This window comes from Abramis brama (genome assembly GCF_963993115.1).
Source record: "Abramis brama genome assembly, chromosome: 3".
Lineage (NCBI taxonomy): Eukaryota > Metazoa > Chordata > Actinopteri > Cypriniformes > Leuciscidae > Abramis > Abramis brama.
In genome coordinates, this window is record NC_139965.1 from 18,473,852 (window position 1) to 18,487,517 (window position 13,666).

The 13,666-nt window shown below is 37.7% G+C and overlaps 1 protein-coding gene across 2 annotated transcripts in view; it reads right to left on the reverse strand.

Annotated features, from left to right (window-relative positions):
• Positions 1-247: 247 nt before the first annotated feature.
• The window catches only part of dagla (diacylglycerol lipase, alpha), a 41,543-nt gene continuing 28,124 nt past the window's right edge, over positions 248-13,666 (reverse strand). Inside the window, exons 15-20 of one of the 2 annotated variants that reach the window (XM_084108139.1) lie at positions 12,709-12,777; positions 12,564-12,636; positions 9,819-10,027; positions 9,006-9,132; positions 4,116-4,279; positions 248-3,370 (exon numbers count right to left, since the gene is read on the reverse strand). In XM_084108139.1, the coding sequence (XP_083964265.1) occupies positions 2,245-3,370; positions 4,116-4,279; positions 9,006-9,132; positions 9,819-10,027; positions 12,564-12,636; positions 12,709-12,777 (1,768 nt within the window). In that variant the 3' untranslated portion in view covers positions 248-2,244. Of the gene's footprint in view, positions 3,371-4,115; positions 4,280-4,821; positions 7,058-9,005; positions 9,133-9,818; positions 10,028-12,563; positions 12,637-12,708; positions 12,778-13,666 lie in introns of those variants that run through there. The other variant, XM_084108140.1, reaches the window with a different exon arrangement.

Below are 13,666 nucleotides of genomic sequence, written 5' to 3' on the forward strand. Positions count from 1 at the left end.
GAGGAATTATGTAAATGATAAATAGAAGAGGACCCAAGACAGAACCCTGAGGAACGCCAGCGGTAACTTTAGATGATTTTGATTGGAAAATCTGAACGAAGAGATATGATCTAAACCAAGACAGTAACAAATGGTCAGTGAAAGGAAGTGCTTAACCAACAGGATTAACTGTTGTTTAGTAGACATTTATATTCTTCTATTTCTCATAAATTCAAGATTTTTCAAGAAACAAATTCAAGAAACAAAGTCAGTCTTAGATCCATATGTTTTATTCTATTACAGGCAGGGCAGTGTAAGTGTGTGCATGTAAATACATTCTCATTCTTAAAAGTTAAAAGACTGGCAGGGTATAGTGACAGACATGAAAAGAGTTATTTCTTTTCTTTTTTTAAAGAATGATGGTTCAATCCTTATATTTTTTTAAAGTAAACATATGGCCACAGTCTCAGAGTTTTGTTCCTGAATAGTAATTATTTTTCTCTATTTATAATTTATACTGTAGATATATCAATATAGCTATACATCTGAGATAAAGTCATCACTATGGTACATGATAGAGCTTTTTTATTGATAAGTCCCATTGACTTTATATCTATTTTTTTGAACACAACAACTGAAACAAGACAGTATTTACACTCACGTGAAAAGGCAGTGCTCAACACAACTTTTTGTGAAAAAGTACAGCAGTCACAGTTTATGAAGTAATTAGTTATTTAGTAAAGCAGCAACTATAGAACAGGAAAATAAGTACTTAATATGCCAGACTTTTGATAATTTATTGTACATTTACATCAGGAAAAAAAGCCAAATTGGCAAAAAGCTAAATGTGAACCTATAACTATAATTATTGCATGCGATCAAAGCATGAAAGCATGGGAATTGTGCTAAATAACATTTTTTGAAACAACCAATAGCATACAAAATAAAATACTTGTCACTTGACACATTTGTGACTTGCGAAACTGTTGTGACAAACCGCTGTACTTTTTCACACAACCACCCAAAAACTCAAACACTTTATCCTAAAACGATATATAAAAAGCAAGTCTAAGTTATTAAAATATTTTGCCGTTGAGATAAACCAATTTTTATTATAATATAGCAACAACAGTAGAAATGATTTTTAAAAAAAAGCAGATGAGAAGAAATCTCTCTATGCTTATTTTGCTACTGATTGCACTCCATACCCATACCGAATGAGCCTTTTCTTGAAGGACATGTACTGCATCGCAGTTTCAGGCAAACCATTTAAAGGGCGCATTTTGTGACTGGTGCATGTCCTGTACCATTCAGCTCTTCCTGATGTCATTTGCATTTATGGGCAGTGGTTTGTAAAAATAAATAATAATAGTAATTATCATTATATATTAATATCACACAGTTCAAACTTTTGACTCGTATGAAGTTGGCTTTTTGGCAATCGGGTGAAAAAAAATGATATAAAACTTGCATGCGTAAATTCAAGTGGATTTATGTAAATAAGAGATGACAAAAGTTAGCAAAATTAAACGTTTTACACGAGCATACAGTATTTTCTCATGCACATTAAGAACTCATAGATGTCCATCAATCGTCAGTGCCACCAATTACACATACTCAGCAGGATATTCCACACAATCTTCAATTAAAAAATGAAAAAGTACAATCCAAAAAAATGTATTATCCTTTGCCTGAGACATCTTTGTCCCATTCTTCATTCTTGAAAGTCCTGAGGAAATATACCCCACAGCTTGTTGTGTGCTCCCCTCCCCGAAACTCAGTCTTGCCTTTTCGCCTATCCCAGCTTTTCCCTTATATGGAACTGCTAACCTTTGTGATAGCTTGGTGTTCTGTGGCGTCAATGTAAACATTACCGTAACATTAGTTTCAATGTGAACGTATGGTCATTGTGCAAGCTTCTTTATATGCTAGCAACAGCTTTCGTGTTCAAAGGAGCCTCTCAGCACCTAATGTGTTGCAGGCAGAAATTAGGACACTTCATAATGGTGATGAACAAGACACAATGCATTCAGCAAATACATGTCTTACAATAGTACAAAATGAGGTCTTCTGTTCTTGATGAATCCTTAACGGTCCATAAGTCTGGAAGTCTCGGACTGGCCGCGTTGCTACGCATGCACGTTTCTACAATCGGTTCAGAAAGAGCAAAGAAAGTGGACCCACTGAGTGTTGGGAAAGAAAACCGTAGGGTAACTGTAGGGTAAAATAAATAAACAGAATATGTTGAGGTTTGACAGTGGACCACTACACCATTGACGACAATGCAGTTTCCTTGGGGTTGGGGCAAGCAACAGAAGTTCGTAGCATCGACATATGGTTGGTGGGTAGCGCTCCATCAGCAGGAGAGAAATCATTGAGTTCTCCGGAGGACGAGAGTGGAAAGGACGGAGAAAGGGAGATGCCGGAGGAAGGGTCGGCCGAGCCAGCAAAGGTGCGAGGGGGCTTGGGAACCAAGTTGGGCTCTAGAGTTGCTCTGGCCAGTAGCTGCCTGTCACTGTCTGCGTTTTTCACACACTGATCCGATTGGTGTCCTTCCGCCTGACTGTAAGATCCCCTTCCAGACTCGGACTCTGCATCGGACAGCTCGAGAGGTGGAGAGCTGCTGCCATCGAGCCTAAACAGAGAGTCCAGGTATTGGGCGAACTCCAGGACAGCCTGACTGGGAGTGCCATTGGACAGTGGCGAAACTGATGGAAGAGTCTGGGACCGGCCACTCTCAAGCTCAACGTTGACTTCTCCCCCTTCAAACTCTCTATCCTTGGGCGTTTCGCTGAGCTTTTCTGGCACAGAACCAGACTGGGGTGCTACAGGGCAGGATTCTTGACTGTTACGAACACCTGATGGCTGGCAAGCCACAGGTGTTTCTGAAGACCGCCGGAAGTTCTTGCCCTGACTGGTCGCTTGATCTACAGTAGTTTGTCCAAGCGAGTGTGAAGAGAAGTGCCTGCCGTTGCGGGTGTTGACAGGGAGATGATGGGCGTCATTGGAGGTTACTTCTAGTTCCGGAGGAGTAGGGCAGTACGGGCCGGTTTCCCCCAGCTCAAGGTCCACTGTGCCCTGGCTCAAGCCGTCTGCGGCCAGCAGCTCTGTGCGGGAGCACAGCGAAGGATTCTCTTCTGGGATGGGAGCATCCAAAGGGAAAGGTAGACTCCCCAGACAGGGTGAGCCCCTCAGGGCGGCAGATGATCGCCGGGAGTCCAAGCTGTAGACAGATTCAGCGTCAGAAAGACTTTCCATGATGGCCAGGGGAGCTTTTCGCTCCCGCAGCTCCACGGCCAATCGCTCACGGGCTCCGGTGAGCACCACAGGAACAGGAGGAGGCGGACACTCCGAGAAGCCATCCAGTGAGATCTCAGAGCGGGCACAGGAACTACAGCAGGACAGGAAGTGGGCACAGGAGTAGAGTAGCATGTGGAGAAAATAAACGGCCAGCATGGAAGAGTTGTTGATGACAAATAAAATAAGGGAATCAAAAAAAAAGTTTGATGAAGAAAAAAAACCATAAGTGAAAAAAAGAGCATATTTAAAAGATGCCATAAATGGGGGGGAAATAACAAGTGTGATGTAAGACAAAAAATATAAATGTAAAAAAATTCAACATATAAAATAATAAAAAAGTATATATCATTTTATATGTAAACATTACATAATGTTTTACATTAATTAATATTAAATTAATCAATACATCAATAAACAATATATATATATATATATATATATATATAAAAAGATGACAAATAATATAAAATGTGTTAAAAATAGTAAATAATAAGAATAGTAGAAATAAAATAAAAAAATTGAGGAGAGAACAGGTAAAAAAGGGGGAAAAATCAGAAAGAGGGGAAGAGGATTATGGTTAGGCAACACTAAGGTGACTAACGCCTAGGCTGTGCTGTTCTACTGAACCAGAGAGGACGAGGGGGGAACTGTATACTACCATACACAGTACCTCTGCAGTCAGCATGAGTGAGGAGGACAGGCGATAGTGTTAAAATCAAATGATAAGAAATGCTTAAAAACACCTCAAGAAAATCAACATCATTTATCACTCATTGGCATGGACTGATTGGTCAGTCAGCTTGTTTCAAACAGTGATTGGCCCTTGCAGAACTTACCGGACACTACTGTTTCTGCGGTGATGTGTGGCAGGCGTGGGATGTGGTGAATTAGAGGCATCGAGGAAGATCGTTTCTGGATTCAGGTCCACTTCTGTAGGACTAACCATTATCTTAGCAGCAGACAGTAAAGCTGTCTTCCCTTTATTATAGTTTTCCAACACCTACATGACACAGAGGGACAGAGAAAGAGAATGCAAGAGTGATAAAAAACACAAATAAGTATAAAATGTACATGAATTTATGAAAAGACAAAAACAAGCAGGTCTCACAGCCTACCTGACATTGTGAAAAGCGTTATTTATATACAAGTGTGCAAAAAATACATCATTAGTGGTGCAAAATGAATGCACCTGAATACATTTTAATAATACAAGGAAAAGTGAAATTTCACATATTTAGTAGTTGCGATGTCAACATGCAGATTAAGCATAATTGTCTTTAAATAAATCACTAGGAACATTATTTGTGCACAAACTAGGATCTTCCATGCTGTAGATCTTCTTGTAAGCGCTTCTAGTACGTTTTTTCACTTTTTATTGATTTTTGTTGTGAAAGTGAAATTGAGCCATCAAGAATAGCCCAAAATATCATATTTTACCCAAAATTTAGTCACTTTACATAAAATATTTCATAGTTTCAAGTCAGCAAGGACAAAGTTTAGTGGAAAAATCAAGGTAAAAACTCCAATTACACAACCACAAGGTGATGATGCTGTTTTCTTTATTAATATGTGCATAAACATATGAGTATGGATAAAGTTAGAGACAATAATCACAAATATATCAGTAAATGGATGCAATGAAATGCAATGGACGAAATGGTGTGAAACAAACAATGATGTACAAGTAACATGCATATAGTATACCACAAACGACAATAAAGTAATTATACAGGACACAAAACCATTTACTTGAAATAAGAGCAATTATATAAACTTCAGTCAATTCGAGCCTTATAAAACCAAGTACAGGCAGTTAGAGATAAATGTAAGTGTTAATTTTCCTCTAAGAGTATACTATATATAAAGCATCTTGAATGAACAATGAACTGCATGTTAGGTCATTTTGGCACTGATTGGTGAGTAAACATGGTTTCTAGTCCAATGGTTAGCACATTTTCTGCAGTAATTCACAGATTTCTCCCCAATATTAGTGCAAAAAAAAGCCATTCCACGTTCTTCTACGGAACACAAAAGGAGATTTTAATCCAGGTCACACATTTTAAATATACCCTCTGAGGCAGAACTACCACCACCGCTGATGCCCACCACAAGAACCAGGCTAAATCCAACTCCAAGAGTAAAGCACAAAGCATAAAAGACACAGAACGGTTCTTTTTCAAACCACCCAGGTGACAAACTCAAGGCACATGCAGAGGGACAGAAGCTGCAATGGAAATCCTGCTGCAAACTGCTAAAGCTTAAACCAGACATCAAAACAGGAAGTTAAGAAAAAGTGACAGAGACCAGGAACCTGCAGAAAGAAAGAGAATGACACCACAGATGCCCAAAGCTGGAGCTGAGGGATATTTCTGGTAGCGAGGAACGTAGATTATTAGCTGCAAAGGAAGAAGGCACATGCATTTGGCTGTACATTTTATACTACTATAAAAAAAAAAATTGGGGTGTATAAGATTTTTTTAAATATTTTTGAAAGAAGTCTCTTATGCTCACCATGGAAGCATTTATTTAATCAAAAACACAGTAAAACATGAAATATTATTTTATTTAAAATAACAGTTTTTTATTTGAATATATATTATTTTCAGCATCATTACTCCAGTCTTAAGCATCACATGATCATTCAGAAATCATTCTAATATGCTGATTCAAGAAACATTTCTTATTATCAATGTTGAAAACAGTTGTGCTGCTTGATATTTTTGTGAAAACTGTGATACATTTTTTTCAGTATTCTTTGATGAATAGAAAGCTCAAAAGGGCGGCATTCATTTGAAATGTATTTTTTTAATAAATCAATTTAAAAGATCAATGTAATGCATCCGTGCTGAATAAAAGTATTCTTTTCTTTCAAAATAAATCTTAATGACCCCAAACTTTTAAACGGTAGTGTATATCATAGGCTTGAGACATAACATGTGGCACTAGAAGTGATCGAGGAACTCAGTCTATCCTGGGGAGAAGTTAAAGGTGTGTTATCATAGATTGAGGGTTTTGTGCCTTCACCCATTAGACCGGTTGAGGGGATCTCTGATAAGACTGGATTTACACTGGTTTTTAACAGGAACTCTGGTGAAGAAGGACAATCTGATGTGTTTGGGAACAGAGTGCTACTTGTGGAAGTTATCTTATGGAATTGAGAGCGGGACTCATCAACAGACACATCAGAGGAGGTATTTGACATTTTGGAAGATAAAGAGCCATTAAAGGGGATGGTTGAGTCATGGACAGATGAGGTTATTTCTAACGTTGGCAAGTCTAACTTCATAGAGGTCAATGTAATGTTCAACGGGGGAATATTTTTGGGATCACATGCAACCGTTGGAGATTCCGACTGAGATGTTAATGATTGTGGAAGGTCAAAGGAAATGTCTCCTGGCTTTGTATCTGACCTAATGGAAGATGTATCTACAGTAACAGACATTGTAGGTGATGGGATTGGAGTGAGAGTTCCTGTATTTTGAGTGTTTGATGTCTCTGGATGATTGCTGGAAGTTGCCGTTAAAAGACTGACGGTATTATCGAGTGATAAACCCTTCCTGTGAGTGTCTGAACCTTGTGGTTGGACAGAAACTGTTTCACTGGGAGCTTGAGAAAGAGAGCATGTTTCTGTAACAATAAAACATTCATCTGAACGAAGAGGCATAAGAGAGGGATCTGGGAGTGAGTTAGTGACAGACACATGTGACTGGATTTTAGTCCTCTGGCTTCCAACCTGTGCAGTAATCAGTTCTGAAATTAAATATGGGGTTTCCAGCACCTGTGAAAACAAACCAACACATTACCATACAACAGACATTCAGTATGAACAAATTAGCATACATTCAGAAGAAACAAGACAAAACAAGACAGTATGAAAGCCCAGTTAAAGAGCTACTACACTTTTAAAGGTTCAAAAAGATTTGGTTGTTTTTGCAGCGATGCCATTAAAGAACCATTTTGGTTTTTAACTAAAAACGCAAAACCTTTTATGCGTTTTGGCCGTTCATTTACACGACAGCGGCATTTCGGGTGCCTGAAAACGCAAACTTTTGAAAACGGGTTTCAAAGTACAAGTTTTTGAAAATGGTCTCCGTGTAAACAACAAAAATGCAAATCTCTGAAAATGATGATGTCATGCACATGCGTATTACATGTTCAATCTATAGTGCGTCATCACCATGCCTGTCAGCAGAATACAGCGTTTTTAGGATCCGAATGGGGACCGTTTTAAACATATCGTTGTCGCGTAGACGTAGCCTTAGCGTGTAGAACTTAATAATCTGAAGAACCATTTTCCAATACAAAGAACCTTTTGGAAAGATTCCATGGATAATTAAGGCTCTTTTTCATGGAACCATTGATGGCAATAAAGAATTTTGTTTTTAAGAGTGTAGACTTGATGTAGTGATTTGAGGTTTCATTCCATTGTAGCAGTTACGCACCCAAAGTTTAATACTAAGGGTTAGGGATCTAACTGCCTTAGCAAGCACCAACAAGAAGAAGAATCAACCATGCCAGAAATGCTTTTATGCACATGTAATTCCGATGACGGCAGTTTCAGGGGACAAATACAAATACAGACCTTTAAGTACAGAAAAAACAGACATGGCAAAGATGTTGCAACAGACCTGCAACACATATACCTGGAGTCCACTGAAGCATTACAAAAGCATTATAAGCAATTGATTCTTAAGCCAGCGGTCACAAACCCAAAAGCCATAATAAAAACCATGGCAGATCTGGGCACACCAGAATCCTTTGGTACTTACTGTATGCTATGCATTATGTTAGGGCTGGGCAATATAGACTACAGTTTGACTACAGTTCAAAAGTTTGGGGTCAGAAAAATTTCTTTTTTTGGAAAGAAAGTAATACATTTATTCAGCAAGGATGCATTAAATTGATCAAAAGTCAATTCAGCATCATTACTCCAATCACATAATTGAATGACATTTGAAAATGTTTTTAAATAACGATTTTAATAATATTTTATAAATAATAAACCTTTCAGAGAGTTTTGAGTGATGTAATTCAAATTTTATAAGTTTTGAATCAAATGACAAATGGACAGTCTAATTCAACAATCAAACTCCATTTTTGTTGTAAGCATTATTAAAATATCCTGGTCTTAATGCTCTTATGATCAAAAGTGTAAGACAATGAAGGATTGTGGAGCTAGTCTAATAAGTTTTATGGAAAATTAATGGCCAATTAAAAAGTACACAATACATAATATTTATGATTGCGTATTTTTATATCACCAGCAAAATCATTGCATACATATTACAAAAATGTAAAATATTGTCCAGCCCTAGTGGGACATTTAAGGTTGTTCTTAATATTATTCTTGCATTAATATATGTAAAGATGCTGGATCTGGTGATAAGGCCCATTCACACCAAGGACGATAACTATAACGAGATCAATAACTATATTAGTGTCCACACTAGTGGACTATTCATTCTGTTTATTCGAAGCGTGCGCTGCAGTTACATCGTCTGCAATTATCGTTACAGTTGTGGGGTGTAGATTCTGCTATTCTTTAGTATTTAGAATGATTTTTAGAACTATATCTTTATCGTTATTGTCAAAGTTATCATCCTTGTTGTGAACCGGCCTTTACTCAGATTTGCCCAGAATGGCATTTCATCCGCAACCCAATCACTGACTTTGCATTTTAGACAAAAAAAGCGTGCACACAAATGCTCACATACACAAACACACACCTTGTTGAGGCCATCCATCACCACATGGGGCAAGTGTTCATTCAGCATGGCTGGAGAAATGATGACCTCATCAAAGGCCTTGTTATCCCCCCACAGAGCGGAGTAAGTGGGCTCTTCCTGACCACAACTACAGACAAGGAGAGAGAAAGATGGTAAGACAAATCTCATACTAAAAAATAACTGTACAGACTCTTGCACAGTTTTGACTCAGACAGAAGCAGAGTTCATTACTGAAAATGACATAGTTTTCATTACTTAAAATAAAAAGGTCCCAAACTTCATTAGATTTAATTTTTATAAAACGTCTTTGTAAAAAACAACTTTGTAAACACTGCAAGGTGGCTGAAAGATTTGCCAGAGAGAAATAGGTTTTACAAATTGATGAAATATTGATCATTTGATTGTGTCTACTATTCAAAAGATTTAAATTTGTTTTTTAAATAAATAATTTTATTCAGCAAGGACAGATTAAATTGATCAATGGTGAAATTATAGACAGTAATAATGTTATAAAATACTTATATTTCAAATAAAAATACTGTTCCTTCGAACTTTCTATTCATTAAAGAACCATGAAAAAATGAATCCGTTTCCACAAAATTAAGCAGCACTTTTTTCAACATTGATAATAATCAGAAATGTTTCTTGAGCAGCAAATCAGCATATTAGAATGATTTCTGAAGGATCATGTGACAATTCAGCTTTGCATCACATGAATAAATTACATTTGTTAATGTATTAATGTCTAAAGAGCACATGCTGTCAGATTGCTTTAATCCATTAATCTATTTAATTTACTTCCCCTCCACTCACCACATCTCGGGCGGGTGGTTGTGCACCACATGAATGACCCGTCCTGGTGGGTACAGTGGCGTGGAGGCTGACAGGGCGATGCTCAGATCACTGGGGTGCAGCCACAGGCGAGAGTTAGAGGGGGTCACGCCCTGAGAAACAGGGGCTTCGTCATCCAGCGGCAGCTCTGATTTAGGGATGCACTTTGTTCCCCCAGCAATGATCCGCCACTGATGGAAACAGAAAGAGAGAAACATACAGGCTCCGTTCCAAAACCTAGTGAGCTGCCTACGCAGACATCATTTCAAATCAGCAGTTCCTGCTGAGAGCAGCTATCCACCAAAGTAGGCAGCGTGATTATGCTTATTAACAAGCCAACTGTGCTGGAGCTGCAGAAATCTGAGGTACTTCACATTAATGCCAAAACTAATCAGAGGCTGTCAAAAAATAAGAGAGACATGAGACACGATTCATGATGCAAGCAGCATTAATCTGACAATGAAGGTTTGCATACTTTTAATTCTTGCATTCATCATCTCAGCTGCACGTCAATGCAGGGTTACACTTTATTTTGATAGTCCACTTTAGACATTCTACTTACTATTAAGTACTCTAATAATAAGTACTCTAATTTGCACATACATGTCAACTAACTCTCATTAATGTGCAACTACATGTCAACCAACTCTCATGAGAGTATTAGTAGACTGTTAGGGTTAGGGTTTGGGTTAATAGAAAAAGTTGACACGTATTTGCAAAGTTACTTACATTCAGTAGAATATCTGTTAGGGGAGCATCAAAATAAAATATTAGCAGATATTAAGCAGACAGACTACTAATACTCCAATGACTGGCTTTGACATGTAGTTGCAAAGTTACCTACAGTAAGTAGAATGTCTAAAATGAATTTTCAAAATAAAGTTACCCCATTTTATTTCGATAGTCCACTTTAGACATTCTACTAACTTTGGGCCCTATCATACACCCAGTGCAATGCAGCGCCAGGCACGACGCAAGTGTTTTTTGCTATTTTCAGCCCCACGCGGTTATCATTTTCACATCCTGCGCCACGTTGTTTAAATAGCAAATGCATTTGCGCCCATTTGTGCGCCCATGGGCGTGCTGGTCTGAAAACGAGGTGTGTTCAGGCGCATTGTTGGTGTGTTGCTATTTTGAGGCAACTGAAATAGACTGCGTCATTGACCAACTGAAACCTGGTCTAAAGTCAATGGCACAATATTTTTTTTGTTATTTAAGAGCGTGTTAGTAATGTGCGCCTATAGGCGGGTCCACAACACGTGTACATTCTGCTTATTACACACACAGCAGCATTAAATAAAAGGATTACAATGTAAAATAAAAGGATTATTATTGTGTACATAAAGATATGGTGGAATGTAGATGGTCTGCTTGCGCTCTTTAACCTAGCGCACGAGCAGATCCGTCATGGTGCAAACGCAACTGGCTTTTAAAGGGAATGGGAGATGAGACTCTAGTTGGTTTATAGCACGTTATGCCCAAAACACACCAATTACTCATTAAGAGAATAGGGACAACCCCTTTTAGACCATGCGCCGGGAGAACCGACCATTTATCCCGTTGTTAAACTAGCAAAAGTGGATTCGGACACGACCTAAGTGCACTTGCGCCCTGCGCTTTAGACCATGCGCTTAGACTAAATAAAATAGGGCCCTATAAGTAACTTTGCAACTAAAATTAAAATTGGAAAAATTATTAGAATGATTTCAGAAGGATCATTTGACACAGAAGACTGGAGTAAAATTATGCTAAAAATTCAGCTTTGATCACAGGAATAAATCACATTTTAGAATATATTAAAACAGAAAACTGTTTTTTTTTAAATTGTAATAATATTTCACAAAATCAGTTTTTACAGTATTTTTGATCAAATAAATGCAGGCTTGGTGAGCATAAGAGACTTCTTTCAAAAACATTTAATCAATCCTAAACCTTTGAATAGTAGTGTAGATTTTTAAACTGCAGAAAGTAAACACCAAATGTGAGGCTCAAATCCACAACCTTGAGAATAAGAGTTTAATGCCCCACTAACTGAACTAGAATAGGATAAAAAAAAAAAAAAAAATCAGTTTGCATTGCATAAAACCCCCCACAGCTACAGTTATAATTAGTAACATTACAATTTAGCTTTTCCTTTATTTGCCCAAAGGGAAAAAGACATGGGGAAAGCACAACGTGACAGATTTAATGAGGGCACTTAATTACTGACACAATTCAATAATAACAAATGCTACAGCACCAGCACCCACATGCATAGATTATCGAGAATGCTTGATTCTGATTGGTCAGTCTACATTCTGCAGCCAAATATTATTTTAGAGTGACGCTAAACTGCATAATTGACCGCTGTCACAGGCAAATGATTTCCTGCACAGCTGTGCTAGTATCAAGTCACTTCACACTACCTTTCATCTCACATAATAAAATAATAAAAATAAAAATAAATAAATAATAATATATAAAAAATAAAAAAATTATATATATAAAATTCAAATCTGGGGAAAAAAAATGATTGAAAGGAAAACATTTGTCAAGGTGAAGTCAGAAGGGAGTATTTTCCTTTATAGTATTATTCAGTTTTGTTTCATTGGAATTTTATCACATTGACTGGAGTGGAATCAATGAAATGGAGTCAGTAAACAGTAAACGGTTCATTTCAGCGATGCTGATGGCGGCACATCGAGACTATGTTCTAACTCAGGAAATCAGCAAGTTAAAGCAGCTCACCTTTGGTTTATCACTCTTCTGTAAGACTTCAAGTAGGTGGCGACGGAAGCCCTCAAGCTGAGAGAGGCCAATCCTGAATGAACATAAAAGCATAAGATAAACGTTCGTCTGCTTAGACTTACAAATATATACAACACTCATTTACCTGGGGACCAGATCTTTTCCCAACACGACTGAGGTGACGAACTCTTTCGAGTACTCCATTGCATCCTCACTGTGAATTAAACAGAAACAGAAGTTTGTGGTTAAACACATCAACATGAAAACTGTTCAAACCTTGTTTTACTTGCCATAATGTGACGAATATCACATTTCAATCTGATATCTAACAATCGATTTAATGCTGACTTTATATTTAAATTTACAAGGAATATGTTGTTCATCTTAGAGTTCCAATCTCTTTATGCAAAAAAAAACCATTGCTAACGGTGTAAAGTATATTTCAAGAATGGCAGGCAAGAATTTTTCTAATCTGTAACTGACATGATGTCAGTTACAGATTAGAGAAATTCTTGCCTGATGAACTATCATCAACAATCATCATTCATGAATGATTCATCTGTTCATGATGAACAGCATAAACATGAAAGAGTAGTTGTGAGACATTACCTACCGAATTAAACCAATAACTCTGCGTTTCAGAAAAAGGCTTTGGGGCGAATCTCAATTCAAATAATATCCTTCCAAAAGATTAGTGCATCATTTATGTGAGAAATGTAGTTTGTGACCGATCTCTTGAGAGTTTTTTTGAATGTATTAAGCTGAAAGTTACACTACCGTTGAAATGTTTGGTAAGGTCGGTAAGATTGTACTTGACCACCATGGAAGCGAATCTGAGCGCTGATGATACATTGGATTCAATAGTAGAGGTGTGAATAAATTCTAGCCATTTCATTTTTAACCAACGTACAGTTGAAAAACGGAATAAAACGAGAACATTTGAGCAACCAAAAACACATGTCCAACCAGAGCCCGTCTACGGAGAGCCTGCCCACTCCCTATTAAGTCCTATTGTACCGAATTTTGGTTGTAGTTCCACCAGAGTTCCACTGGGGGCGATCGCCCATGAGTGCAAAATGAATGGGAGTCTATGGGTCTAGACG